Source organism: Branchiostoma lanceolatum, chromosome 10, assembly GCF_035083965.1.
Source record: "Branchiostoma lanceolatum isolate klBraLanc5 chromosome 10, klBraLanc5.hap2, whole genome shotgun sequence".
Taxonomy (NCBI): domain Eukaryota; kingdom Metazoa; phylum Chordata; class Leptocardii; order Amphioxiformes; family Branchiostomatidae; genus Branchiostoma; species Branchiostoma lanceolatum.
Window position 1 is genome coordinate 18051236 of NC_089731.1, and position 27706 is coordinate 18078941.

General features: G+C 42.1%; 1 protein-coding gene across 1 annotated transcript; it reads right to left on the bottom strand.

Moving 5' to 3' along the window:
* Nucleotides 1-1570: 1570 nt before the first annotated feature.
* Nucleotides 1571-27442, bottom strand: LOC136443035 (protein amalgam-like). The gene is made up of 9 exons (XM_066440085.1): nucleotides 27397-27442; nucleotides 12938-13139; nucleotides 12213-12355; nucleotides 9163-9456; nucleotides 8414-8692; nucleotides 7801-8043; nucleotides 6351-6419; nucleotides 4219-4401; nucleotides 1571-2823 (listed from the first exon to the last, which is right to left on the bottom strand). Exons 1-9 carry the CDS (start codon nucleotides 27440-27442, stop codon nucleotides 2750-2752), a joined length of 1533 nt encoding a protein of 510 aa, XP_066296182.1. The 3' UTR covers nucleotides 1571-2749.
* Nucleotides 27443-27706: the final 264 nt, after the last annotated feature.

The window sequence follows — 27706 nt, forward strand, 5'->3', positions numbered from 1 at the left end:
GAAACCCACTCGGGAAATGTTCGGCAAACCCTCCCGGTCTCAGCCCTGATCTTTTGAACGAAAATTTTTGGGACGTCACTGACAGTTGCTCATAAATGATTAATGAGCTAGCCTTATTTGGCACAAATAGTCGTTGGTTGCTCATGAATAATGATGTAAGACATGATGTAAGACGTAAGCTGATTGGCTGATAGCTTACCATCGTCCTTTTCGGCTTTGCTCAAAATATACTTGACCAAACCCTCTGATTGGCTGAAAGCTTTTTGGTGGTAACGTCGCCAGAACCGTGTTCAGGGACTCGGAAGGGCAGGGCCGCTACGGGAGGTAACGAACATATCGGGTCTGCTGGGAGGATGCGTTTCGTAAGATGTTGATAACCTTTTGCTTTAAGTAAGGGTTAGTCTCACGTTTACCAAGTGAAGAAATATAGTCAGGCAAAATTAGATCAACATGGCCGCTGAGAAAGATATCTAGAAGTCAGATAAGTGAAATTGAGAAATATGCCTTTAATTTCAAAGTGTGTATTTATGATTTTGGATGTAAAACGAAGAACTTTGAAACATGCAAACGATCCAAAATTGTTCATAAGAACATCAAATGGAATTGATCCCCCTCCCTCCAACAAAAAGTTGAATTCTTAAGGGGTTTAAAGGGTCAAAACATTTTTTTTTTCAAAAATGTATAAAAAAACGGTTTAAAATATTTTGATAATGCCATTAAGAAAATTAAAACTTTCACGGGGCTTATAAGGGTTTTAATTATTAAAAAAGTCTTTAACGCATTTTTAGAAATACCACTAAAAACTGAAAACTCAGCTGGGACTTACAAGGGCAAAAAAAAACACCAGCAACATGTCAAGGGTGTGCTCCAATGTGGTCGTTCTGACTAGCTAAATTCTGGTCGATTTGAATCAGAAATACGGAATTGTGCACGGTCCCGAAAGGTGACTAATTCTGTTGCCTTTCTCGAACCGCAGGCTGCTGCATGCTGTAATCACGGTCCCTGCACGATACCATCCGTGTACGTCTGCGATACACACCCACCCACAGCAGGGGCCTCTGCCTTATCACGCCACGGTTGCCATAGGAACGGCAGGGGTCACGTGATAAATGGTCTCTCTTATCGTCTGTAATCTACATACGTTGTCTGACCCGGGCAAGTAAAGTTGTACTTAGCCTCGCAGACTCTAATTGTAAGTGTTCATATTGAGTTGCACTTTGATCTTTATGACAGAGACATGGCTTTTTTATGGTCGTCTCAGAAGCCTCCTTTTTCCTCTCTCTCTCTCTCTCTCTCTCTCTCTCTCTCTCTCTCTCCCTCCCTCCCTCTCTCTTTCTCCTTCTCCCTCTCTGTCCTTGTATATTTCTCTTTTCGTTCCTCTCTGTCTCTCTCTTTCTGTCTCTGCGTGTGTGTGTGTGTGTGTGTGCGTGAGTGTGTATGTCTAGACCTGTCTCTCTTTCTGTCACTCTCTTTGAATACTTGCACTCATTCTTGACAGGAAATAGTGTTTGCGTTCTCATAAACAGAGGGACCACGAAAGTTAAACAGTTTAAGGAAAGAAGCTCAAAGATTTTACAAATCGACGACATTAAGTTTAATCTATGTTCACTCTGCAACAACTTTTAGTTGATCGCTTTACAAACACACAAAACATGATTGTAGCTGCAAAAGTTTTCAATTAGTAAAAATAGCAGCAACTCTTAAAACAACACAACTAACAATGCAACGCAGCATTGTACACTTAACGGTAAATCCAACATTTGTAGTTATAAGATTAAGCCGCACGTTATACTCTAAGTTAAAATGGCATACTTTGGTTTCACTTCAGTGTATGTATAGAGTTCTTAAAATTTACGGTAAGACATAGCTTTACTATACTATATCATATTGTACACTGAACAGGTGCTACGTCGCATTTACCTCCACTAAACACTGCAAGGAACGTTTTTTAAGAAGATGTTCGAAACCATGGTAGTACATATGGCAACTTGAGCATTAAAATACATATATAAGTAAAAGCTGTTCATTTCTATGTGTTTCTAACACATCATCAAGTTACGAAATCGCACAAGAGCTAATAGAAACAGTCAGCATTGTATGTACATATTGTATACGTTACACAATGCACACAGTCCAATGACGCTGTAGAGCGTTCTCATTGGGTATTCACAGAAAGGACTCGCCCATTCGTTCACCCGCTAGCGTGCTAAAGATTAATAATCGTTCTCAACACTATGCTCAAGGGGCGTATGTATAAAATTTGTGGCATCATATCTATCAGCTTGTATCAATTTCGGTCATGAACTTCGGCTTTATGCTCATCGATTCACGCAGTCACAATTGGCGTCTATTGTGTATAGTCCTAATAGACCAATCCTTATTGTCCCATCACAATTTACAGTTCAACCAATGAGAGCATGGCAATTAACGGTTCGACCAATGAAAGAGTGGCCGGGGACATGACCACCAAATATTCTGATCTTCCCTCAACATCTAGATTAAACCATGTACAGCTTCGCCTATTGGTCACGTTCCAGTGATGGAATTAAATTTTGTCTCGTTGGTTGCAAGTAGCACTACCCAGATGTCGGTGTCTGTTTAAAAACGCTCTCCATCTAGATTTGTACAGCTTCGCCCATTGGTCACGTTCTTGTAATTGAATTAAGTTTTGTTTCGGTGGTTGCTTGTAGCACTACGTAGATGAACCAGTGTCTGCCCAAAACGCTCTTCTTCTCATCTTTGATCAGGTTTAGATACTTCCTTTGGTGGGAAGTTTCACGGCGTCTTTGGCCTCGTGAAGGTCCTTCAACTTGGCGGCAGATGCTGAAACACACGGAAACATCAACCAATGAGAGCATTGCAATTAACGGTTCAAGCAATGAAAGTGTGGCCGGCTGCATGACCGCAAAATATTCCGATATTCCCTCACCATCCTAAATTAAACCCTATACAGCTTCGCCCATTGTTACTGTCCCTTTGCATTGTAGTAACGTAAAATGATATGTACACACTTGGAAACCTTTCAAAGACTTAGGCTCGTCACAGTGTAACATCACATTGGTTTGTTTCACCAGATTCCTTGATCAAAAATCCACTTTCTTGTAGATACATTTTTGTCTGGTTAGACTAGATGGAACGGCAATGTAATGGGTTCCAGGGATTGATTGCACATGGAGAGGATAAAAAAAGCCTTCAACGTTTTCATGTTTTGTTACTTTCTGGATACATTCATAAATCTAAGATTGTACGACGGCATGCATGCTATTATGTATACAAAGAGTATTGACTTTCAGAGGAGTGTCATAAAATAGCTCTTACCTAGAACACACTTGCAAGCTTTTATGTACATGGACTTTGAATATTGTTATAGCTCGTTATGCTGTTTGCCATTGTAATGCCCTGTCTTTGTCAACAGGGCTAGCGCTTTGAAATAGCAACATTCTAATTAGGCAGCCCTGGCTGTGCGTGCTGAACAGCCAAACCAATTTTCGTTTCGTTTCAAGGCATCCTCATTTGAGGTGAAGCATGATGCTTTTTCAAATAGCTAATGGTAGTGCAATGCGGCTTCGCTACGGCTCGCGTTTTTGGCTAAGCACACCGGGTCACCCCTACTCTTCTCGATAAGTGTGTTGGGTTCTTTTACGTGCAGAGGTTTGACGCTTGAGGTTAATGCCTGAAGCTCCCTCATACACGGGGCCGCCGGCTTTACGTCACCATCCGAAATGACGAATGCAATCCCTTACAACATGTCCGAGCTTGAGTCTAACAGTTAGATATTAGATAAATGGTAAAGAAAAAACCTTGCAAGAGCTTCACTCAAGTTTTAATCACTATCAACAGTCAAAAGTCATCTCAGAGAGGAAATGTAATCTTATTTCTTCAAATGATTCTATAGCTGCTATTACCTTCATTTCTTCCGTGAATAGTTTCATCAGGTTGGTAAGTCATTGAATAAAAATACTCTTTTTACACAACCAAGAGATTTATTCCACCGACGTTTTGGTGACCATCATATCTGTCACCTTCTTCAAGGCAATTTTGATTTGTTCACATAGTAATGCAGCACAGGTGTTGCTGCTCACACATAATGAGATGCATCCCCAAACGCAAAATATTTACATATGTACAATTACAGGAGATGACATCACTATGCGGTCCCAAACGTACAGAAGTGTAACACATGCACAACTATCGATAAAAAAACATACAATGCATTACCTTCCTTTGCAGTGAGAAACTTGACGTAGTTGGAGGGGAACAGGCCTATCCTGCCCCTCAGGTAACCCAGGCACCAGCCGCCATCTTCCCCCTCAAGCACCTCGATGACGTCATCTATCTCCAGGCAAAGCTCGTTGTCGTCTTGCGGGTAGTACGGGTACATAGCCTTGGCGTATCTTCTCTCTATATCATGATAACATATATTCATAAAGACATTTTCTAACTCATCATCGTGTTATAACATCTGTTGAAAGTATTAGAAAGGTGATAAAAAGTTTATTATCAAGAACATTTTATCCCCAATATTGCCTACAATCACAAACCTCAACGAATCATCTTCAGAGTAATCCCATCGCCTTAGGTGCGCATTAGCGCATCTTAATGACAAGCCAAGGCGTTATTACTGAACTTTTGTAGCCCGGGCTTTAATTTCCTTAATTCGATCGATGACAAGAGTCGTGCTGTGACTGGCGGCGCCCTGTAGAGGCTTTGATCTGAAGTTTGCCCGGGGATGTAATATGGGAGCTGCTGCTATGGCAATCACTGACGCGCACGCCCAAAGCCACTTATACACACTTATACACCTCGGGGGTTCACGACAGGAAGCAATTTTAGACGGTGATGAGCTACTCTAAACTCCGCGGGTCTAGAGAGTTTCTTGGAAATACGAAAGGCCAAATGTTATTTCCTCGAGGACTACGACTGTCGCAATATCAAATCAGTTTTTGCCGAAAGGACACTCGTTATTTTCAAAATGTGAAAGATCATGAGAAATGCTTTTTAAGAAATACATACCTTTTGGCAGAGTGTTTTTTTTTAAATAGGAAAGTCAAATGTTATTTCTCGAAAACGATGACCTAACTGTATAGGAGTATTAAATATCTTTTTGCTAGAAATAAAAAAAAGCATTATGAAAAATGCTTTTCACGAAATAGATAACTTTTGCCAGTGATCTTCATAGCATCATTTAACATAGTGATATGATAGATGCAACCTAATTATGTATTACAAGTCTCAAGCAAATGGCTTTTCAAGTGCGATGATAAATATTATCGTCATTTCTCCTAATGATGCACATATTTTGTCTAGATGAAGAACAATGCAGTATATTAATGGTGAACTTTCACGCACTGACATGAGTTATAATGATTACCTGGACAACATTAAATATAACCTTTGTAATATCGGTGATGACAGCCATTGTTTTGTCTTTAACGGGATATTCGCATTACTTCTATTTATCATTGTTAGAGTTAGTGCATGTAAAGTCCTATCTATCAGCCTCAGACCGTGGAAATATTTTCCATAGTGTGCATTGGTTTTGTTTGTAGTGTGTCTGGGTGATTGTGGCCGTGTGTATTAGTAGTTATTCGAATACAATAGACTTGTGTCATGAGTTTTGGATTACAATTAAACAAAGCATACGAGAATATTTCAGGGAGGCGAGAGATCTTCGAATTCTTGTTAATTTCGATCTGATGCCTTCATGATATCGTAGTCTGGAATATGAATCCTGATCAAGAAATAATTAATTGAAAAAAAATAGTTAAGCTGACACATGCCTGACACACGCTTAAAGCATCTTAAATACGGGCGCATTTGAACATCATAACACGGAAAACCGAACATTTAGTTATGCAAATTGGGACTTAATTTGCATAATTAATGAGGAAAATCGTACTTTCCATTGAAGGACTGAAATAAAAGTAACGTACATTTGTAGTTTCTGGTAGATGGAACATTAACAGACACCAATTATGCAAATGAATTCCTAATTTGCATAATTGATGAGAAAAATTGACAATTCTTTCAAGTGGCAATTGGTAAATAATGGGACTGTCAACATTGTGACCTGCGTAAGTCAGTTAAAGGTGTACATGACCAAGCATAGATTATGTAAATATGGGAGTCATTTGCATAATCAATATTTTTGATCGAGTTATGAGGTCTCCGAACCCTTGTTAATGTTTGTATCAGTTCCTGTACTTTATTCTTTTCTTTTCTGTCGGTAGTTTGTATGATGTATGTGAAAATCAAAAAAGGAATTGTGATATGTATCTCGTTGCTTGTAGCTTGTATAATGTATGTTAGATGCAATAGAAATTTAGAAAAGATACAATTGTAAAATTTACCTCGTTGCTTCTTTGTACGCCTGAGGGTCTCAATACCAGCGTTGGGCGCCGTGGGAAGCATCGGCTTGGCTGTGGAGATAAAGTATTAGTTTAACCTTTCTTCCGCAAATGTCATGATTACACCGCTGAATCAGAGTGGAGACGGGCTGGACATAGAGCGATTACGCGGGCAAACAGGAGGCTTTGCCTAAATCTTGACGAAACGTGCGATCAAAGAACATCCGCTCTTGACATTTGAACGGGCTTTTCTTAACCCCAGTGTTATGGAAACGATATCCTCTAAATTGGCAGTTTTCTGAGGCGGAGGCTCAGACCTGGTTTTATCTTAGATTTGAAGCCTATTTGCGTTTACTACCAGACATGTATATTACTCAGCGACTGTGTGTCTAGCTTTTGCTTCGGTCACAATTGGAAAAAGGGGCCCCGTCGGGTAGTTAATGGGCATTTTTTAAACTTTCGGGTGTGACCCTTGCGTGGCCCCGAGGGACACCCTTTGGCTACCGGGTCATTTTGGGGCACAACCGGGTCCCAGGATATTTTCAACTCGGAGTTAAAATCAAACCGGGACCCGGTAACAAATAGACCTCGTAGGCCATAGGCTAATCGTGAGAACGTCAAGAGGTACCCCCATGTCCGCCAGTCCACAAAGTATCTACAACGAAGTTCCGTGGTTAGAAATCACATGCACAGCTGTGGGCAGTAGCGCTGCATGAAAGCGGCACTGCCGTAACCTTTGCTGTAACAACACCTAGCTTGGTCACAATATGAATGATGTTTTCAAGCGATGAGCTAATTTAATTGGCTGACAGGCCAAAGGGCTGTACTTGCAACTGGCCGTGGGCAGAATTTGCATGCACAAATACTGAGGAATGTATATTTATATGAACTATATGAGCACCAACGCGTAACATGGTCAAATATATGTATTGTTTAACAGTGCATTTATTGTGTCCCTACAAGCTGTCGAGAAACATACAAAATTCCATTGTGTAAGTACATATGGACGTTAGCTTATGGCTGACCTTCTTTTTTTCATGATAAGGCCATGTTGATTTGATCATATGGATGACATCCGCGCGCCCATTAATTTTCGTTCGTTTCCACAAAAGAAAACTTTCGGCCAAACGGATACAGTTGTGCTAATATCGTAGAGTCAAAGTAAAAGATGGGAAAGAATTGAAATTAAGGATCTATTATTCGGTATACTGTACTATGTGTTAAGTTTTGTTCAACCTTGATGACCACGTAGATTTCATAATCAACATCAACTTTTTTTGCCAAACTTTTATTTGCACGCTCGCTTCAGTTCGGGGGTTCGCAGAGGATGTCATCATATAATCAAATCAACATGGGCTAACCACTGTAGGTCTGTTGCCACATTTCGCAATGAAGTAATTCACACAACAAGCGTTCCACAAGGGATCATCCTCGGCCCACCATTGATCCTTACCTGGTAACTGCGGGTTGGGATGCCGTCCGCTATCCAATGTGTCCTCCTGTAGCTTCTTGTTGATCGTCTCCTGTCCACGGCGGCCCATGTTGTAGTAAAACGAGAACTTCTTCTTCTCTTGTCGCTCGCGACGCCTTCTAAAGAAGTAGACTGCCAGAACAAGGCAGATGATCAGCCACAACCCACCGGCCAGGGCGCCGACCAAGATGGCGATCATGCTGCTCTTCTCATCCATGGAGTACTCTGTGAATAAGAGAGCAGCGTGCGTGTCAGTGTTAAAGACGAAGCATAGGCATCCATGCAAATGTAATACTCTAATCGTGTACAAGAAGGATGCAATACATACGGGCCCATCAGCCCAAAGTGGACCGGGACGGTGGTAGGTATCGACTTCCTGGCACCTTTGGCCCACTCATGACGTCACACTTCAAGAAGATCAGCATGTGTCAGATCGAAGGAAAGTGGGCAAAATGCCTGATAAAGGCCGATCTAGACCTTATCTATTCTGTGTGTTGGATCAAGTTAAAAACTTTTAATTTGTGTGAGAAGGTACCAAGTTAGAACTAGATTTAAATATAAACTATGTAAGATTTATGTAAACTATGTGGCTTACCTTCCACCACGAGTTGCAGTGACTTCACATCGCTCTTCCCCACACTGTTGCTGGCTGTACAGACGTAGGTCCCGCTGGCGTTGAGCTGAACGTTCGGGAGAACCACGGAGCTGAGGCGGACGTCCCGGGACAGGCTGCGGGTGGAGCTGCGGACGGGGAGGCCGTTCCGAGTCCAGGTGACGTTCGGGGGAGGGTTGCCGTCCGCCGTGCACTGTAGGGTGACGGACTCGGAGATCACAGCAGTGCGGGAGTCGGAGATACTGATGACCGACGCTGCATCTGGACAGAAAACGGAAGTTTGGTTTAAAAAAAGATGTGGCAAGAGGAAAAGGTTTTTCTCAACTGCAAAGACAGGTAAAACCGAAAAAAGTTTGATAAATGACACCGCGATGTGTTCTTTGCATTATTTCCTTATTTTTATTTCTATTGTTACTTATTGATTTATTGCCGTTAATTGTTATAGTAATTAGTTGCTATTTACACGTTTGTTAAGAATTAGAAAGAATAGAATAGAATGTGCAACTTTTTGTGGTAGTGCTTGACAGGTTGTAAGTGAATGCGTTTTTTTGGGCGGGGGGAGGCTTTAGGTACAACATGGTAGATTTCCTTTAACTCAATCGCCATGGAATAGATTAGATCACCTTGTTGCTATCACAACACACATATATATCCGGTATAGAAGGAACAGACGTTAAAGAGTCAATCGTTAAGAATGACTAGGAGAGGAGAAAGCTTTTTTCAAGACTTACAGTGAACTTGTAGGTTCAGGGCAGCGCTTGCAGACTTGATCTCGTGATCGACGATGCACCTGTACCGACCCGCGTCCCCCCTGGTGACATGCCTGATCACAAGGTTGGGATTTTGTAGCGTTCCGCCGGAGAACTTGGTGTCGAACCTGTTACTGTCGATGATGGCGCTGCCCTTCTCCCAGTGGAGTGACGTAATGTTCGGCTTGGCGTCCCGCACTGCGCATGTCAGGGACACAGATCTGCCGGCTGTCGTCAGCTGGGGGTCTTTTGGTCCAACCGTCACCGTTGGTGGAACTTTTGATGGACGGGATAAAAAAAAAGGCACAATTTCAAATCATGGTCATTTTAGCTATGTCACTCTGTCATGTCCGTTGTATTTGAAGAACTTGTAGTGTCATAGGTATAATCTTATAGTTTTTATGTTTACAAATACATGGAATCTAGTGTAGATTGATAGACGCAACGCAAATATCTTTTCATGATACTGGATTTAAACGATCAATAGTAATTGATGCAACTCTATATGCGACAATAGTCCTATAAGCTAATCTGATCGATTGCCCTTCGCTCTGGTTGAAACCTATTTCTTCTGTTCTTTACCGATAAAACCAATACATGCATACAAAATTACAAAATACATTATGATTGTGCTGGGGAAGGTGACTACGATTCATAGAAAAAGAAATAAATAATACGTTTATCGCAAATTCTTGCCTGAAGACTTAATTGCAAGTAACAGGCAAAAGACGGGAAAACAATGGAGACTAAATACAACATGTGTCTACTCTAGTTAAAACGCTGTCTTATTGGGTTTGTTTTCTTTTTCTGAGACAGTGGAAGACGACTGATCCCACTTTTTCTGTAATGTATGGGTTCTGAGATGGTAAAAGGAGAGTAGTTTTCTTTTCGTCGGTGGCCGCACCATCTTTATTTGTTGATTCTCGTATTTTTTCAGAAAAAAAAATGGAGCGACAGGGCGAAGAAAAGATTGGCAAATAGTCTTGGGTGAAGATGAGGGTTTACATAACATAAAGAATAAGAGGATTATTCAAGTTTCAGCTATGTGTGGCTTGTTTTTATGCAATGCTCCCCTTTCTTTGATCTAGTACTATAATTTTAGAAACAAAATTACCTTTTGCCATGTAATATATGGATCGATATTGAGAAATAGTTTCAATAAATGAAAAATTACAACTTTTGATCGATGTGACCACACTTTTAGGCATGTGCAAGCCTATCTAATCTATTCTAGTGGCTTTTGAGTTTTACAACTGAACAGATAGTGAAATTGGGAGTAATAATTTGTGAATGGGAATAGCTACCAATTTTGTTGTTGTTGTTTTTTCAAACTGGGAAAAACAGGACATGCTATTCCGAGAGGCAACAAAATAAATTGGCGTGGCATAAACATGAACAAAATTACGATGGCATGTTTTAACCTCTTTAGCTTTAAATAGCTTTTTTTTCTTTCTTTCGTGATCATAGAAGAGACAGTAATAAAGATGAAATAGAATGAAATATGAAACTAGAGTTCCACGAACACATTATCTTCGCCAAAGGATCAAGGCTTATTATGGAGAGTGATTAATATTTACATGCTTTGATCATGCACCATACCATTTGGAAGTTACGATGGGGTGAATGAGTCCAGTCTAGATAGGGTTAAAGATCATTTGGTGGTACAGGACTAGCATATGTGTAGAGTGTGCTGATATATGTTATATCTGGTCATGAAAAAATATGAGTTTGTTGATATCATATGGGCCACAAAGGTTCGATATTGCAGTGTTGTAAGTTGAAAGTGATGACGAAATGGTACAGTCAATATATATGAATAGAATAAATTTTTATTCCATATCATACACATTTTGAAAGACATAGTACATGTGACTTTTAGACATAGTACATGTGACTTTTCCACACCTGGCAGTGGTGCAGTTTTGGTGCAGTGTACTCTCCAAGCAGAGGAGTGGGTCCGGCTGGTTTTTAACGTGTTTTTAGGTGTTTTTGTCAGGCTTTCTATTTTGTCCCCTTTTAGTTATGTCGCCAACCGTGTTGAACAAAAATGCCTGAACTGAACACGTTAAAAACTAGCTGGACCCACACCTCTGCTTGGAGAATGGTGGGTGTCCCATCTGTTTATTTGTTTGACCTACATGTACGTTTATGCAAGGCCATCTGTTTACTTGACCTGACACTGTTCCTTGTCCCATAATGAAATGAAGTGTGTTAACAAACTTTCCTTACTTATTATGCAAATTATCCCCTGATTTGCATAATTAGTCATTGATTGTGTAAAGCACCATCTGAGCTATCTACATACCAAACATCACGACGATCTGTCGACCCCTTCTCAAGCTATTTATGTCAGAATGACAAAACAAAAACACTCACTGCAGTTCTAAACAAGCCGCTAGGGGGCCCAAATTTACAGAACTTACTTTCTGTGGCATGAACTATCTACCGCACAAAAACCATGACCATAGCACTTTCAGAATATATGCCCTTAAATTCTGAAGTTCCACTGCAGTACCTTAGGAACCCGCTAGAAGGCCCATTATCGAACTTGACCTTCCTTTCTGTAAACCCTACCAATCCACCAAATATCATACAGATCCATCAACAGCTTCTTGAGTTATGCTGGCGACATACAAATGCACATCCACACAAAGCCCGCTGCAGTACCAACGGAAAATGCCAGGGGAATCATTTTTGAACTTGAGCTCTGTGTTCACAACACCTACACACCTGCAAAAAATCATGAAGATCCATCAACGTTTCCGTCACTTTTTTTGCCTACATACAAACACAAAAAATGCAAAGTCCGCTGCAGTACCGTTGAAAAAAGCAAGGTAAACCATTTTCAAAGTTGACCTTTCTTTGTACAACCACTACACACCTACCAAAAATCATAAAGATTCATCGAAACTTTCTTGAGTTATGCTCCTGACATACATACAGACCCACCCAACAGATTTTTCAACCGAAAACATAATCTTCTCCGAGTACAAGTACTCGGCGAAGATAATAAAACAAACAGAGGGTGTTACCCAGTAGGTCCAGCTTGACGAATCTCTCCTGAGGCCCGAGCCCCTCCACGGCCACGACCAGCACGTATGTCCCCTCGTCCTCATCACGGGTCTTCATTATCTTCAGCGACGCTTGTCGTACCAGCTCCACCCTCCCCACGTACCTGCGATAGTTTTCACTTTAATTGTTATCCTTAGATTTTACGAAGGTAGTGTGAAACCTTAGTAAGTCCTGTGCAATTCTATCTAAGGCTTACTAAGGTAAAATCATGTGTATTATTTACATTTAATTGTAGTTCAATTGTGTTTATGTATATATTACGTTAGACGAGGACTCCGGGAAGCTTATCAACTGCATGTTTCTACTTTTCTAATGGAGATACTAAATTGAATAATCCATAAGCCTAAACACACCAGCTACACTACATGTATAACGCTATACGAAACATGCTCTAAATGGGTACATTTAACGACCTGACATAAACTGGGTAAGTCTAGCCATCGTAATCGCTTCCCGTCTGTCTACAACATTTGAGACTTCCAATTGTCCAAGTATCATTTTACACCATTTTCGTCTTTTACCTTCTGGTAGGATGCCACTCTACAATATTCGCATCACTGCGGCATCACACCAAAAGAAAAAAATAGAAAAATGATAAAGACAAACACACCAACTGAACACAATACCTCTGTTTTCACGACCACTGTTTTCACGGAGGTAAAAAAAAAACAAACAGCATACGTACCCCGCGTGGGCTTCTGTCGTGTCGGCTATGGGGTAGGACGACATGACTGGCTGCCTCGCGCCTTCTCCTTGCATCTTGGACCACTGGATGGACATGATGCGGCGTGTGGTCCGGAATGTGGCGGGGATGGTGACCGGGTCTCCCAAGATCGTGCGGACTTTCTCAGGGACGTCCAGGTGGAGTTCCGGCTGCGCCAGGCTTACTGTGGATAAACAAGGATAACGTGGTTTTGATCTATAATGTAAAAGTAAATTAAAGTAATCTCGATCCAGTTTAGCGCACTGATGAGCTAATCTTCCACTGGTCATGACAGAGAAGACAGACGATATGTACAGTATTTACAGGTTCATTGCACCGAAGAAATTCCCCTAGCTCTATTCGAGAAGCACAATGAACAGTGGACCACGGCTTAACGTCCCGTCCTAGGGACTGTGACCCTTTCCAGTAGCGTGCATGTCGGGTGAGCGACACAGCCGGGATCGAACCCGGGGCTTCTAGTTCCAGAAGATCACTAACCACTCGACTACGCACGCTACGTCATACAGGGAGCTACAAAAACATGCTACCTTTCCTCCTAAATACCAAATGCTCACGTATGATATTTCATTTAAAAACTACGATGTAACTGAAAGACTTATTAATTCATCTACATAATGTTTTAAGAAGAGAAAAGTACATTGTATATATAAATCACGGTGGTCTGTCACTAGGGTATTCTTTCCCGTTGCTACGCGCGTTCGACAAGGTATCGGGTTACCCGGGGCAACGTTTTGGCTAACGGCAAAACATTGATAAATAAACAAAATAGTAGGGACGGGAAAATTTGGTAAAAATAAAACGAAATAAGCGACTTTGCAAACTTTGAATGTGGTCAATTTGCACACATCGCAAAGGCCTGGCTTTAAATGTCAATGAATATCAGTTATCTTCATATTTTTCGTCGACCAGGAACAAAACAAAACTTTGTGTTTTGGGGATTTTTTAATTTCTTATTCTAAGTATTGTGAATATCGACAAATCTGTGAAAAAATGGCATTTTTTTACATTTTTCGCACTCAATCACCCATAATTTAAAATCAAGGACATTTTTCAAAAATCCCAAAAACACAAACCTCGGGAAAACAGTTACAGTCATTTTGAATCGTTGATGAGGTAAGATGGATGTTTCTTGGAGCCGTACCTTTACGATGTTTGAACGCATGTCATGCCGCACGGAAAAGGGGAGGGGGTAATTAACACTGCCGTAAACAATCCTTCTGATATTCAATGTCACAAAAAAACGACGCCAGTTGCTTCGTTACATGTTAGATGTCCACAACAAAGTGCCAGCATGGATATACTCTCCAGAAAACAGGTAATATTTGCGACAAACGTAGTTTTTTTCCTGAAGTAGGGAAAGGGGCCCGGCCGCGCAGATTTACAGTAAGAACTTCCAATGACCGCAGGTGACCCCGAATAGAACGCGCGTTCGCATTCGATTACGTCATTTCGAACATCGTGGAACAGCGTTCGAATTCGGCTGGACATGGGAGTTTCTGAGCATGAATTTGACCACCGTGAATGGCATGTAGCATAACTTTCTTTTCATTTTAGTTATATGTTAGTTACTTGGTGCATTTAACCGGCTAGCCTCTGTTTTACATTAAAATGCATTAAAATCCGTTATCCGGCTTATTTTTATAAAACAATTGAGGTGGTATTAGATGCGTTTTACCTCAAAGAGTGTGAAAGGTTTTCCCCAATCGACGTTTCTGGCCAGCCATTGAGAAATTTAAGTCGATTTCGACATGTACAGCAGCAAATTGGTTGGACTTCATGTACGATGAGGTGCCGAACTCCTTCGATTTACGAACACCACTACCTCACCATATGCACATCACTACGACCCGAGCGTGAACCAATTTTCTAACCGTCTTTTGTCTTACCTACATTTGTCTGTCTTCCAGCTTTTGGTTTCAAATTCAGTTTGCAACTTTCTCTTACACACGACAAAAGCCAATAAAATCAACCCGTAAAATTGTGAACCTAAGATCCAACTAAGAGTCGAATACTGACATTGATATTAAAAGCAGGAAGTCAGATAAATTCATGAAATGCAGGAAAGACAAAAGAAGGTTCCAGAAATGGATGCGTGAGGGGAAAACTCAACATCAATTTTTACAAAGGGAGTGCTGCTACAGCCCCTCCCTGACGTATCAAACGGGGCATCCCTGAGTTCATCAACCACCTGACGTTTCATTAACGCTGTTGGGGAAGGGTGAACCCCGTGTCAACCCCGCAGCCGTCACTTCTGCTGAGGTCAGGCGGGGGCGGGCGTCATCCGCACCGTGGCACGACCCCATTTGCAGACGGCAGATGGGCCAATCGTGCCGCCGAGATGGTAGCTGATGATAGGAACCGAACACATAACGGGCCCTAACTCCCCCTGATAGTCTGTAAAACAGGCTATATAGCTGGCAGTCTCGTTCTGACAATGACTTATCATTGTATACGCGTGTTTTAATCGGTATCTTTTTGTATCCAAGTTTTTATGACATACTTGATATGAATATAATGTAGCCTTCTTTCCTTCTTTCCTTCTTTCCTTCCTTCCTTCCTTCCTTTTTGTCCTTCCTTCCTTCCTTCCTTCCTTCCTTCCTTCCTTCCTTCCTTCCTTCCTTCCTTCCTTCCTTCCTTCCTTCCTTCCTTCCTTCCTTCCTTGCTTCCTTCCTTCCTTCCTTCCTTGCTTCCTTCATTCCTTGCTTCCTTCCTTCCTTCCTTCCTTCTTTCCTTCCTTCCTTCCTTCCTTCCTTCCCTACTTACTTTCTGCTGTAGGCACTAGCCCAGTTGTAGACTACCAATAGCACATATCACAATTTTTATCCTTGCCATAAGTGGAGTAATTTGTCAATGTGCCCTTGCTCTTTGTGCATCTGTCTATTCAAATTTCCAAGACTATAAAGCCACTGACATCGTAAAAGTGTTCTTTAAGACAAGCTACTCGATAAACGACACGTTCAATTACTCATCTGATGTCTAAGTCGTAAGATGACATTTAGACCATGGACGTCGTCTCAAAACAGCCCTCTTGTGGGGTCTGCATGGGGGGTTCCGACACCGCTTTACGTTTAATTCAGAGCAACCTCCTACGTATTACGCTCAAATAAAGAAAGGCAATTATGCCAAATTTGGTCACCTTCCTACGAACATCGTGGAAAAGACGGCTTTCCCTACGAATAACAGGAAATCAAAATTGGCTGTCTACGCCTTACGGAAAAGAGCTTGCACAACTTGATGACAGACTGTCGCCGTATGTCTGTCAAACCGCCGTTAGGGAAGTGTTTTATCTAAGAAATACCGACCTCTCCGTAGCTCTATAGAAAAATGTATAGACATGGCCTAGTGCCAAACGCAGTTTAAAAACCGTCACGAGGATCTGAAGAGGAAACGATGTGGGATATTTGATATAGTTGTTGAGTGCGTGAAATGATATCGCACTGTCATGTCGGTATCTCTGATTACGGACCTGGGAGCAGTTATGATATGATGACACATGAGTAAATATGAGCCTTTATGTCATACCCGGGCCGCGAAAACGTTCGACACGGGTGTTCCCGACCATGTGATAATTTCCCGTATTATACAGGGTTCTACACTTGTATCACACGGGCTTCCATAAAATATTTAGAATGCATTTCGAGCGCTCCGGTTGCGCCGCCGTCGAAAATTTGAATACCGGATTCGGAGGTTGGAATCAATGTTGTTACAGTTTTGTGTTTGAGGACACAAAACTCCCTCAACTTTTGGCGCATTCCGCATTGAAAGGTGTGTTTTGACGGGTGGGTATGACATAAATAAAATACAACACGGTGATACGGAATACCCCGTGTTGTATTCTATATTTATATGTACTCTATGAGTGAATAGATTCTAACTCTAACGCATTACGCGAACGGGAACTTTTATACGTCCCTCCCCCTGAAGAAAGATTTTTGATCGAGAAACGTAATAATAACGTCATACAGCTTTCGTCTACTTTCTGACAGCAAAAAATGATAGCTTCGAGTTAATACCACCAAACAAGATCCCAAACTAGCAGTGAAAAGTCCTAGGAGAATTGCTGTCATATCCTATTCATAACCAACCTGGCAGAAACATCCGGAGTAAAATGGTAAAGGAGAACGTGTCAGTCAGGTTTGTTGAAAGAATTGGGAACAGTCTGTTAAAAGTTGATCACGCACAAGCTGGATTAAGCTTTGCTGACGTCTGAAGAAATGTTGAGTGTCTAGTAGAGCCTGTCTGAGCAGTTCAGTCGATAGTTACCAACCGTAGAATGTTCAAAAGATGTTGTAGCTTCAGGAAACGGTACGGTTGAGTGATTCTGTATTATCTAAATGCGGAGGAAGGACTTTGCCAGATGACTCCAGGTGAAAGAAGTATCCCAGATATCCGTTTTGCACTGATAGCGCACAGATAGGACATGTCGCAGTAATCCTCGCTCAGAATTCCGAGCGTGGGTGGAGAAATCCCCCGACGAAGAACCGAGAATCTTCAGGACCAAGTTTGGCATGTTTCTTTGCACATGAGTGATTTCTTTCACGGCGAGGGCAATCTTAGACCAATACATCCCGCAGATAGCTCGATAAAAGACGAATTTTATCAAGATTGTGTAGTCAGAATGAAATGGGAAAGTTACCAGCGGGCTTTGTGTGAATTTGTAAGAGTTATTTGTGTGTATAAAGCATGCATTGAAAACCGTAGCGTTCACCAAATTTATTACTATCATACTATTGAACTTAGTCTCATCGTAGGGTTATTTTAAACGTTTGCCTTTTTGTTCCTACCCTCTTAGTGTCCATCTTTCATGGGGCCTGTTATGTACAGAGAGCAGCCCCATAGCTTACTTACATTTGCCCGAGGAATACAATGGTGGCGAAAGGACCGGTAAAATGATTTTCATGAAAATACATACCAAAATTAATAAGGGTAAATGAAAAGAAAAAAAAGTTGCATATTCAGCAAAGTCTCAGCCTGAAAAACATATCACATACATTAGATCTTAGAACTAATAGTGTAAGTGATACGTTAAACTTGACATGTTGAAGTATTCATATACTTGTACTTACAACTAATAGGTTAATCATTTTGTATACCATTGTTTGTCGTTCGTATAGTTGTAGAAGACCTTACGAAAGTCGCTGTTCTTTTGTCCTGTCAATAAAGATTTCTTTCTTTCTATTTCACATATGGTATAGCCTTACAAATTATAACACTTTTCATGGATAGGTCAATTGTTTGACGACCCTAGTGTACCTTATTAACCAAAACTTAACAGTAACCAATACTACATGTTTATCATAAGTATAACGTTGGCCTCTTCAATACTATGTAACAGGTGAAATGTCTATCTGATAGCACGCTCTCTTCTTTCGTGCAATATTACACGCTTCAAATACAGCAACCAAGAAGGCAAAAGCCAAATATAGATTTTAATAGACAGTAACTAAACGCTTCCGTGGCCAGAAACCAACGGTGTTCGAACGCTGAAAGCTCCGAGATTAACCACTTCCGAGCGAGTCGGAAGTTATTAGCTGTATTATTAGCCCAGGAAACAAGGTCAATTCGCAGGGTCCCCCTAGGGAACATTTGTCATCGTGAATGCCAATGGAAGTACAGCCGGTTCTTCTGATAATGGGTGGCCGACCATGGTAAACGTCATGTTATAACTGTAAGTGCTTATGTTTTTTAGTCTCTCAGTCTTTCTCTTTGTTTCGCTCGCTCTTTTTCTGTCTGTCTTTCTCTAGCCTCCGTTGCAGGCCTCCCCAGGGCGAATTTTCCAGCCAGGTTCTTTGGCGTAGTTGCCTTCAAATGCGGCGGTTACAGGCCCCCAAGCAGATACGGTCCCCAAGCAGATACGGTCCCCAAGCAGATACGGTCCCAAAGCAGATACGGTCCCCCCAGCGGCCCAGCCAAAGAACCTGGCCTCAATAAGTTGAAAAATCGCTGCTGGGAGGCCTGTAACGGAGGCTAGTCTCTTTCCCCCTCTTTCCAAAGTTTATGATCATTGCCTCACTTACTTCACGCCCGCCACTTTTGTGACTTGGTTAACATTAGTGGCAATTCAGTGGCTAACCCATCCATGTTCATACAGTAACACACTAGCGTAGCCCTTTATTGCATGGGGCATAGGAGAGTGCTTTTGATGCGACATCTGCTCCCACAAATGGACTTCTACCCGCGACTTGTCTGTGGCTAGTATAGAACGGCATAATTTACGGTATGATAAGGAACCCCGTACCTTCTGCACTTTTGCCCCCCTCCCCCCAATAAAACATGAATGTGAAAAGTTCCAGCATATTTTGAGGTACTATCATCATCCTCGGTGCAGTATATCTTAGTGATCTAGCAATTGGTAGGGTGTTTCGCCCACAACCGAGAGGTCCCGGGTTCAAAACCATCGATATGCCCCGATGTTGTGTCCTTCGGAAAGGCAATTTACACGACTTTCCTCACTTCACTCAGGTGTAAATGAGTACCTAGCTTCGGTTAGGTAGGTCCCGTGTTTGAGGAGAGCCACACCTCAAGCACGTTAAAGAACCCACCGCACTTATCGAAAACAGTAGGGGTCCTTCCCAGTCTGACTGGTTCAAAACCTACAGTCCTATGGCCGCACATGGGTTCGCCTTTAGTAATAGCCTACGGCTAGTTGGGCAACCCTGGCATGTACATGCTGAACCAATGAATAGATGAAATAGATCTAGCAAACTACGACGAAGTCCAGTGGTTAGCGATCTTGCCTCTGGAACTAGAAGCCCCGGGTTCGATCCCGGCTGTGTCGCTCACCCGACATGCACGCTACCGTTAAAGATCGCAGTCCTTAGGACGGGACGTTAAGCCGTGGTCCACTGTTCATTGTGCTTGTCGAAAAGAGCTAGGGGAATTTCCCCGGTACAATGAACCTGTAAATACTGTACATAGCGTCTGTCTTCTCTGTCACGACCTGTTCATTGAGTTCATTTGAGCTAAACTGGTTCGAGATCCCTTTCCTTTCCTTTCCTTTCCCCATAGTAAACGCAATTCTTATTTATTTTCTAACGACGTTTTGTAAGGGACGTAGGGAAATAGTCAGTAGCGTAGTCCAGTGGTTATAGTGACCATGCCTCTGGACCAAGAAGTCGTGAATGTTTCGCTTACCCAACAAGCACACTACTGGAAAGGGCCACGGCCCGTAGAACAGAACGTTAAGATGTGGTCCACTGTTCACTGTGCTTTTCGCAAAGAGTAAGGAGAATTTCCCCGGTACAATAAACATGTACGCAAATATTGTACAAAGCGTCTGTCTTCTCTGTCAATACCAGTGAGAGGATCTCAACTGTTCATCATAATCATTGAGTTCATTTAAGCTAAACTGGTTCGAGATCACTTTTTATTTCATTCATGTATTTCTTCGAGGTATCAAACTATTACTCTCCAAGCAGAGCATGGATTTCGGCTGGTTTTGACGTGTATTAGGCGTTTTTGTCGGGCTTCCTACTTTGTCTTTTTTTTTGTATAGCCAACCCAAGGGTCGACAAAGATGACAAAGTAGATAGCCCGACAAAAACGCCTTAAACACGTCAAAACCAGCCGAAACCGATGCTCTGCTCGGAGAGTATCAAAATATCTAAAAAAAATGAATTTGATCATTCTGTGGTCTTCAGTACGGAAATCCAAAAAAGCACAATAACGGGGTTTGCTACCTCCGGACTTACAAAAACAACACTCATGCAAATACCTCTTTTCCATAAGCCCCAAATCCAGCTTTTTTCAAAAGCACTTGTGTTCTTTTAGCCGTAAAATAGCCTGTTCTGTGCCTAGTTAGAGAATTAATTGGAAGTTTTATTAGTCCGAACTCAGATGTGGATATCCGCACAATGGTTCCACAGAGATCACCACGATACAGTACCGTTTCCGCGTCAGTTATAGCCGCCGCGAGAGAAGTGAAAAACGGCGGGGCGTTGTTCTGTTCTGGCCGACAATTATTATTCCGATACACGGAATAGTTATTACCTCTCTTACATCAGTCGTAACAGGAGAGTCTCAGAAGTACACTTCTGGGCCCTGAACTCTGTGTGCTTCAATATCACCGCAGATTGGATTACCTGCAACGTTTTATTACCTCCAACTGGGCTTCTTGCACTTGTCTCCTCAGGCTAATGCAAATCAATGGGTTGTTTTATATCTTATAACAGCAACAAGGAAAAACCCAAGACATCAAAGATATCATAATAGAAAAATCTAATCCCATCTATTCCAGTAGATTAGAAGGATTATCTCAATGAACTGGAATAGCAAATTTAAGTACATAATGACATGTGACATCCCCTGCATGGTATACATTGGAAAATATATCAAAGAATGTCTAGACGTTAGAAGCTCCTACAATGATTGTAAAATCCCATTGCAATCCCATTCTACTACATTATATGGTATAAGATAGATGGATTAGCCTAATAAAATGTTATCTTATAATGTACCAATGGATGCCATACTTTGTACCTTGTACAATTGATGTGCAATAAAGTTATTATTATAATATAAGAATATCAGAATATCAGACGTTTTAGATGTCCATCCAAAATATTCCTGGATGACTAATTTTCAATTTCCTGGATGACGTATATTCAGAAACGTATCAAAGACTTGATTTGATTTATTTATTTGGCTTTAAGAAAGTGCAGCCAGGGCTATCCACCTAGCCGAAGGCTATTATAAAGTTTCAGCCCTGGGAACAATATTCAAAATTCAATACAAACTTTCACAAAGCACGTCAAAACATAAAAGAGCTCAAATTTCAGTAAATTATTTTCTCAATATATATGTTTTTCTAATCTTAGTTTTTGTGAAATTCTATTTTCCAGATACCGTGGCCATTACAGATCTGAGTGACACTCCCCTTTCCTTTCCTTTCCTTTTCTCTCCTCTCCTCTCCTCTCCTCTCCTCTCCTCTCCTCTCCTCTCCTCTCCTCTCCTCTCCTCTCCTCCCCTCCCCTCCCCTCTCCTCCCCTCCCCTCCCCTCCCCTCCCCTCCCCTCCCCTCCCCTCCCCTCCCCTCCCCTCCCCTCCCCTCCCCTCCCCTCCCCTCCCCTCCCCTCCCCTCCCCTCTCCTCTCCTCTCCTCTCCTCCCCTCCCCTCCCCTCTCCTCTCCTCTCCTCTCCTCCCCTCTCCTCTCCTCTCCTCCCCTCTCCTCCCCTCCCCTCCCCTTCCCTTCCCTTCCCTTCCCTTCCCTTCCCTTCCCTTCCTTCCGTAAATCCCAGCTATCTCCCCCCCATAAGGGGACATTCGTTGGGGACCGCTGATCAGCTGTCCATGGACTATACCACGCTAAATTTCAGGAAGGGTGAGTCGACCTTTAATGCTGCAGTACCTAAAACTACTGCTAGGGTGTCCAAAATATCCATGTTTCGTCGGGACCTCACTAACTACCCATATACCAAATTTCATACAAATCCATCTGAATTATGAAGGATCTTGACTTACAATTGCCAACACACAAACACAACAAAAAAAACAGTACCCCCGTCGGAAGTGAACCTCCTCCCCGAAGGTAACTTAACGTTGGGAGTAGTACCGAAATATCCATCCTAATTTTGAGAAAATTACATTTCTAAGACTACAATACATTAACAATTCTACCACATGTTTATAAGCTTTCTTGCTCTTAGAATGAACTCTGGTCGCATGCGTTGTTATTCGATAGCCATGCTTAAAAGCATTATACATCTTGGCCATAAAAAAAGCCCCTTGTCAGTTTTACTGGCTTCTTTTTTTTATCCATTTCAAAAGCCGGACTGACCTCCTCTTTCTTATCTCAGTCCACACAGCGCACTCCGGGTCGTAAACGCGGGGCAGGCCGGCTTTACGAGCCTGTACACCGCCAACTCTTCTTACAAAGTCCCGTTAGAACTTTAACCTGGTGGATTCAGGATTCTCCAAGTGCTTCAGCCTTGAAATAAATCTTATTGCCCGGGTTCATATATAACTCCAAGAACTGGATATCCGCAAAAGACGAGATTTGATTTTGGACCCTTGGAAAGGAATGCAATTTCCTGCAAAGGTCTTGTGGAGTCATAACAACAGGCATTAGGGAGGTACGGGTGGTATTTTGCGGGAGACAGGGCTGTAATTTTGAGGACTTAGATGTACGTCTGTGACGTAAATGTATCCTTATCGTTCGATTTGCTGAAGACAATTGAGGAGGTGAAGCCAAATCTTTGTCCTCCGTGAAGGTTAACCAAACCTGCTTGCCTGTGAGGTGAATATTTAGAACCTTACAACCGTTAAGTATATCATGAAGATCCTCCCATTGGTTGCAGAATATGAAGGTAGTTCAAACTAACGTAATGTCACCAATTATTGTGCAGGACCTGTCAACGTCAACTTTGGGTCATGTCCACATGTCGAGGTGTATTATGCCAAAGCCTGTTCTCATGAGCAATAAAGAACGTCATAAGTATGATCCTTAGCCATCTCTCTCTTTTATACAAAACACTGAAAAGCTGATTTCTTTTTAGAAGAGCTGATATTTCTGCCCATGGGTTTAACATTTGGCTCTGTCCGCGCGGTTTAAAGGTAAATACGTTTTGAATAAATTGGACGATAATTGGTCATGTTACGTTAGGACGAGCTCTACCAAGAGAGCGCAAACCTACCCCAATGCGGCATTCTTTATACAATTTAAATGCCTGTGATCTGCAGTTTAGAAGTAAGCTGGTAGGGGGCTACATCTAACCCCCTGCAGTTTTGGAGTAGGCTTGTAGGGGGCTAAAATGATCTGCACGAAATGGCCTCGGATCCCGGCGGATACGTACAGGGATTCCTCCGGAAATGCCTGTGCGGATTTAGTCGGATCCGTTAGTTACGTTGGATCCGCCTGTATCCGTCAGTATCCGCCAAAAATACAGAAAAATCCTTGTACGTATCCGCCGGGATCCGAGGCCATTTCGTGCAGTGTGAAACCCTCTCTTAGGGAGGGATGGAGGTGGGGAGAGGGGGTAGGGTTCGAGAGAGGTGCTCCTTTTCGAAAGGTTTTTTTTTTTACTGTTCATTTCTTGTTCACTGGTACGACGCTAGCTTAGGAATTCAGCTCATTCTAGTAAGACTTTACTATGATGTTCTTACAATGAAGGTCGCTACTTCTTTCTGCCCCATATATGTCACTTGTATATTGTAGAAAACCATTTAATTCATAACTTCATAAAATATTGAGCCCTCAAAATATACTTGCATGCAAACGGATATGCGAAGAATCGGTTACTGTAGTCATACATTCCAACAATAGAAACGAAACTGTACGTGTAATTTTGTCATTTACTGTGCAATATTCAATTTCAAAATTGTCAAATTGCCAATATTCATAACATAATGTATGGTTTATTCCCCTTGTTATCATGGTGGTAATTCACTTGCTCGTTTTGACGCCATTGTGCCGGAGCTAAGTGAGTGCATGATACAGTCTCACTCATATTTAATTCATGGACCGTGGGAATAGCACGATATATAGGCTTTCGGATGGGAACAAGCAATTACCAGTGTCCTGGGGGAGTCCGGAGTGTTCTCTCCCACTAATGACCACTGGTGCACCTGTTGGTGATCAACCCGCGGGCAGGGCAGGAGGGATGGGAGTCATGGTTCACGTCAGGTAATGTACGGCGGGGTGCTGGGGTGTTTAATATGGCAAAGCTGTATGTATGATATCAGTATTTCACACGTAAATGCATGCATACACACGCGCACGCACGCACGCACGCAATCACACATACAGACACACACATACATACACACACACACACACACACACACACACATACACATGCACACACTAACACGCGTGCGCACACGTGCACACACACACACACACACAAGCGCGCGTAGATACACACACATCCACGTACACACACACATAAATACACATACATACACGCATGGTTCACGTCAGACAATGTAATTTCCTGCAGGCATCAGGGAGGTAGCGGTGGTATTTTGCGGCAGACAGACTGTAATTTTTAGGTATTAGACTTAGTCTGTGACGTAAATGTATCCATATCGTTCGGTTCACGTCACGATTACAGATTTCACAGGCTTTTAGATTGTGTGTCTTTCGGTGGTCGAGAGGACCCTTTAACAGGGACGGTCACTATAGTAGAGGTGTGTCTTAGAGTCCGTAGGGTGTTTAGATACTAATTATTCACAGAAAGACACACAGACACAGACAGACAGATACACGCACAAACACACAGACGTACACACACACAAAGGCGCTAACACATACTACGCAAACACACACGCGCACATACATACATACATACATACACAGACATAAACACACACACACATACACAAACACACTTACACACACACATGTACACAAACACACACACCCACGAAGACATATCCTCTTTGAAGTGTAGTGTATGTCCGAATTTGTATGCGAACTTATTCACATTTAAACCAGGAATTGCCATCTTTAAAGCTATAATGCTATAATAGGACACATCAAATGAACCAAATGGTTGTTTCCTGTCGTAATGCCTCCTTTCCTGTGTGGCAAAATGTATCTCTCATGCCCCAAGAAGATTATACTGCGCAGAACTAGCAACCCGACATTGAACGTAAAACTAAATGGACCTTGATCAATGGATTTTCTTTCGTTCACGCCAGAGGAAAAATGCATTATATCTATCTAAAGTTTCAATGAGGGATCTTCTTCCGAAACTCGGCACCTCCCGTAGCCCATCTCCTTTTTACTATGGCCGAAAATTGAAGGGAGCGTAAATATGACATTACAGTCGGAATGGTTGGGGCGATGAGCCACGAGGCAGAAGTGCAAGGCCATATAAAAGCGAGCGTAAATCACGCTTTGCGCAGCGGGGTTACGACTGATGATGGACGACTCTGAGGCATACATGTCTGATATATGTAGTCCTGCAGGGGAGTTGGGCGAGGACAGCGCCGCTCAGTCTGTTGCAAAGAGAGAACAACGCCAGGAAAACGTATAGAATGAATGTCCACATCACTTCAACGCTGGAACGGATACTCCAGACATAAACTTATCTATCATTTATTTATTTCCTCCTTCCAACCTCTTTCTCTTTCTCTCTGTGTCTCTCACTTTTTCTCGCTTACTTTCCTTCCTTCCTTCCTTCCTTCCTTCCTTCCTTCCTTCCTTCCTTCCTTCCTTCCTTCCTTCCTTCCTTCCTTCCTTCCTTCCTTCCTTCCTTCCTTCCTTCCTTCCTTCCTTCCTTCCTTCCTTCTTTCTGTATCTTTCTCTGTCTCTAGCTGTGTCTCCCTTATACCTTTTCTCTCCTCTCCTCTCCCTTCCTGTCTGTCTCTCTCTTAAGCTTACTTTCTCTCTCCTCACCTCTCTCTCTAGCGCTTTGTCTCTCTTTCTGCATTATACAGTAGATGTTTCCTAACCATACTTTCTTTCTTACCTCACCTATCCCTTCCTACACCAATACTGAACCTCCCCCGTGCTTGACGATAACAGTATTGACTGGAGGCGGTGGAAGTCGTGGTGGCGTGAGAGGTGTCGAAACCTTAATCAACTCTGCCCATGCCTAACACTACTTATTACAAGAACTTAAATCTTATCTCGAGTGTAGGGCTGTGGTAACTAGATTATTCTTATCTGCACCTATATTTCTATATTTTACCTCCAATAAGTGTCAGTGGATGAGAACTTTACAGAATGTTTTTTTAAGACTTTCAGTTCGTTAAGGAGTTTACGCTAAGCCATTTGGTGAAAGGGTCGTTGGTTAAAAGAAGATTATCCCAAATTTGATTAAATTGAAATCATTCACACTCAGAGGCACAGTTAGAGAGACTGTGGCCAGAAAATGATTTTGGTATGTACAAAAGAATTGAAAAACACTTCAGTGATATAATAAAAACGACGTTTATTTTGCAATTTTGTCCAAATATTACTTGGGCCTGTGTCGGTGAGATGACAAAAATAATCGTTGCATGCCGCAGGGAAAATGAGCCCCGCAAAATGTCACTGCCAAAGTCGTTTCGATAATGAGACAATTGTCCCTTTTGATACGTTTGTTCCCGTATGATGTATATATAATGTATTGGGACGTCTGTAATCACCTCTTTTTAAGATGTTTTGATGTTATATGTTGCTACCTGCGTTAGGAAGTGGCCTTGGTGCACTCATTATATGCACAGAAAACTGGTCATTCCGCTTGTTAACGGGGCAATACGTCAAGTTAAAGAAATCAGATAACGACCCTGGCCGTAACTACAACAGCAATACTCCCACCTCTTCCTTCTTAATGGACAAAGACAACGTTGTCTTAATATCGCGGTAGCCATAGGCCGCTTAAAAATGTTATTAGGACAAGAGTGAGACAATAATAGTATGGTTAAGTATCTTAATATCAGAAGTATATATCGTGACAGAATTCGGTCGGAGTTGAAGCTTGCAAGCACACTTACCTTCCAGCAAAGCGGTCAGTAGGACGAGTCCCGTTGTTAATACCATCCTTGTGTTTAGACCCATCCTAGACGCAGAGAGAACGTGATTTTCCTAGATGATTGTCAATCAACGCTGTTGCTAAACTTGTCCAAAGGTGACTTTGAAGAAATGACAGATTCAAAACGTTGAAATGTATCCGTGGTTGTGACAGAACTCAAACGCTGGTCCATTCTCGGTCACACGGCTTGCTTTCTCCGCTCATAATCAACTCCGAATTTCAGACGAGATATTCAGCTACCCCAACCGCTTGGCTCCAAAAGTGCGTCTAGT

Bases quoted from the DNA above. Each gene is read 5' to 3' on its own strand.
- LOC136443035 (XM_066440085.1), bottom strand. From the start codon at position 27,442: ATGGTATTAACAACGGGACTCGTCCTACTGACCGCTTTGCTGGAAG. The intron at 8,693-9,162 runs GTAAGTCTTGAA...TTTTCTGTCCAG, and splicing joins CCTGAACCTACAAGTTCACT to ATGCAGCGTCGGTCATCAGT. The intron at 2,824-4,218 runs GTAATGCATTGT...CGTGTGTTTCAG, and splicing joins GTTTCTCACTGCAAAGGAAG to CATCTGCCGCCAAGTTGAAG.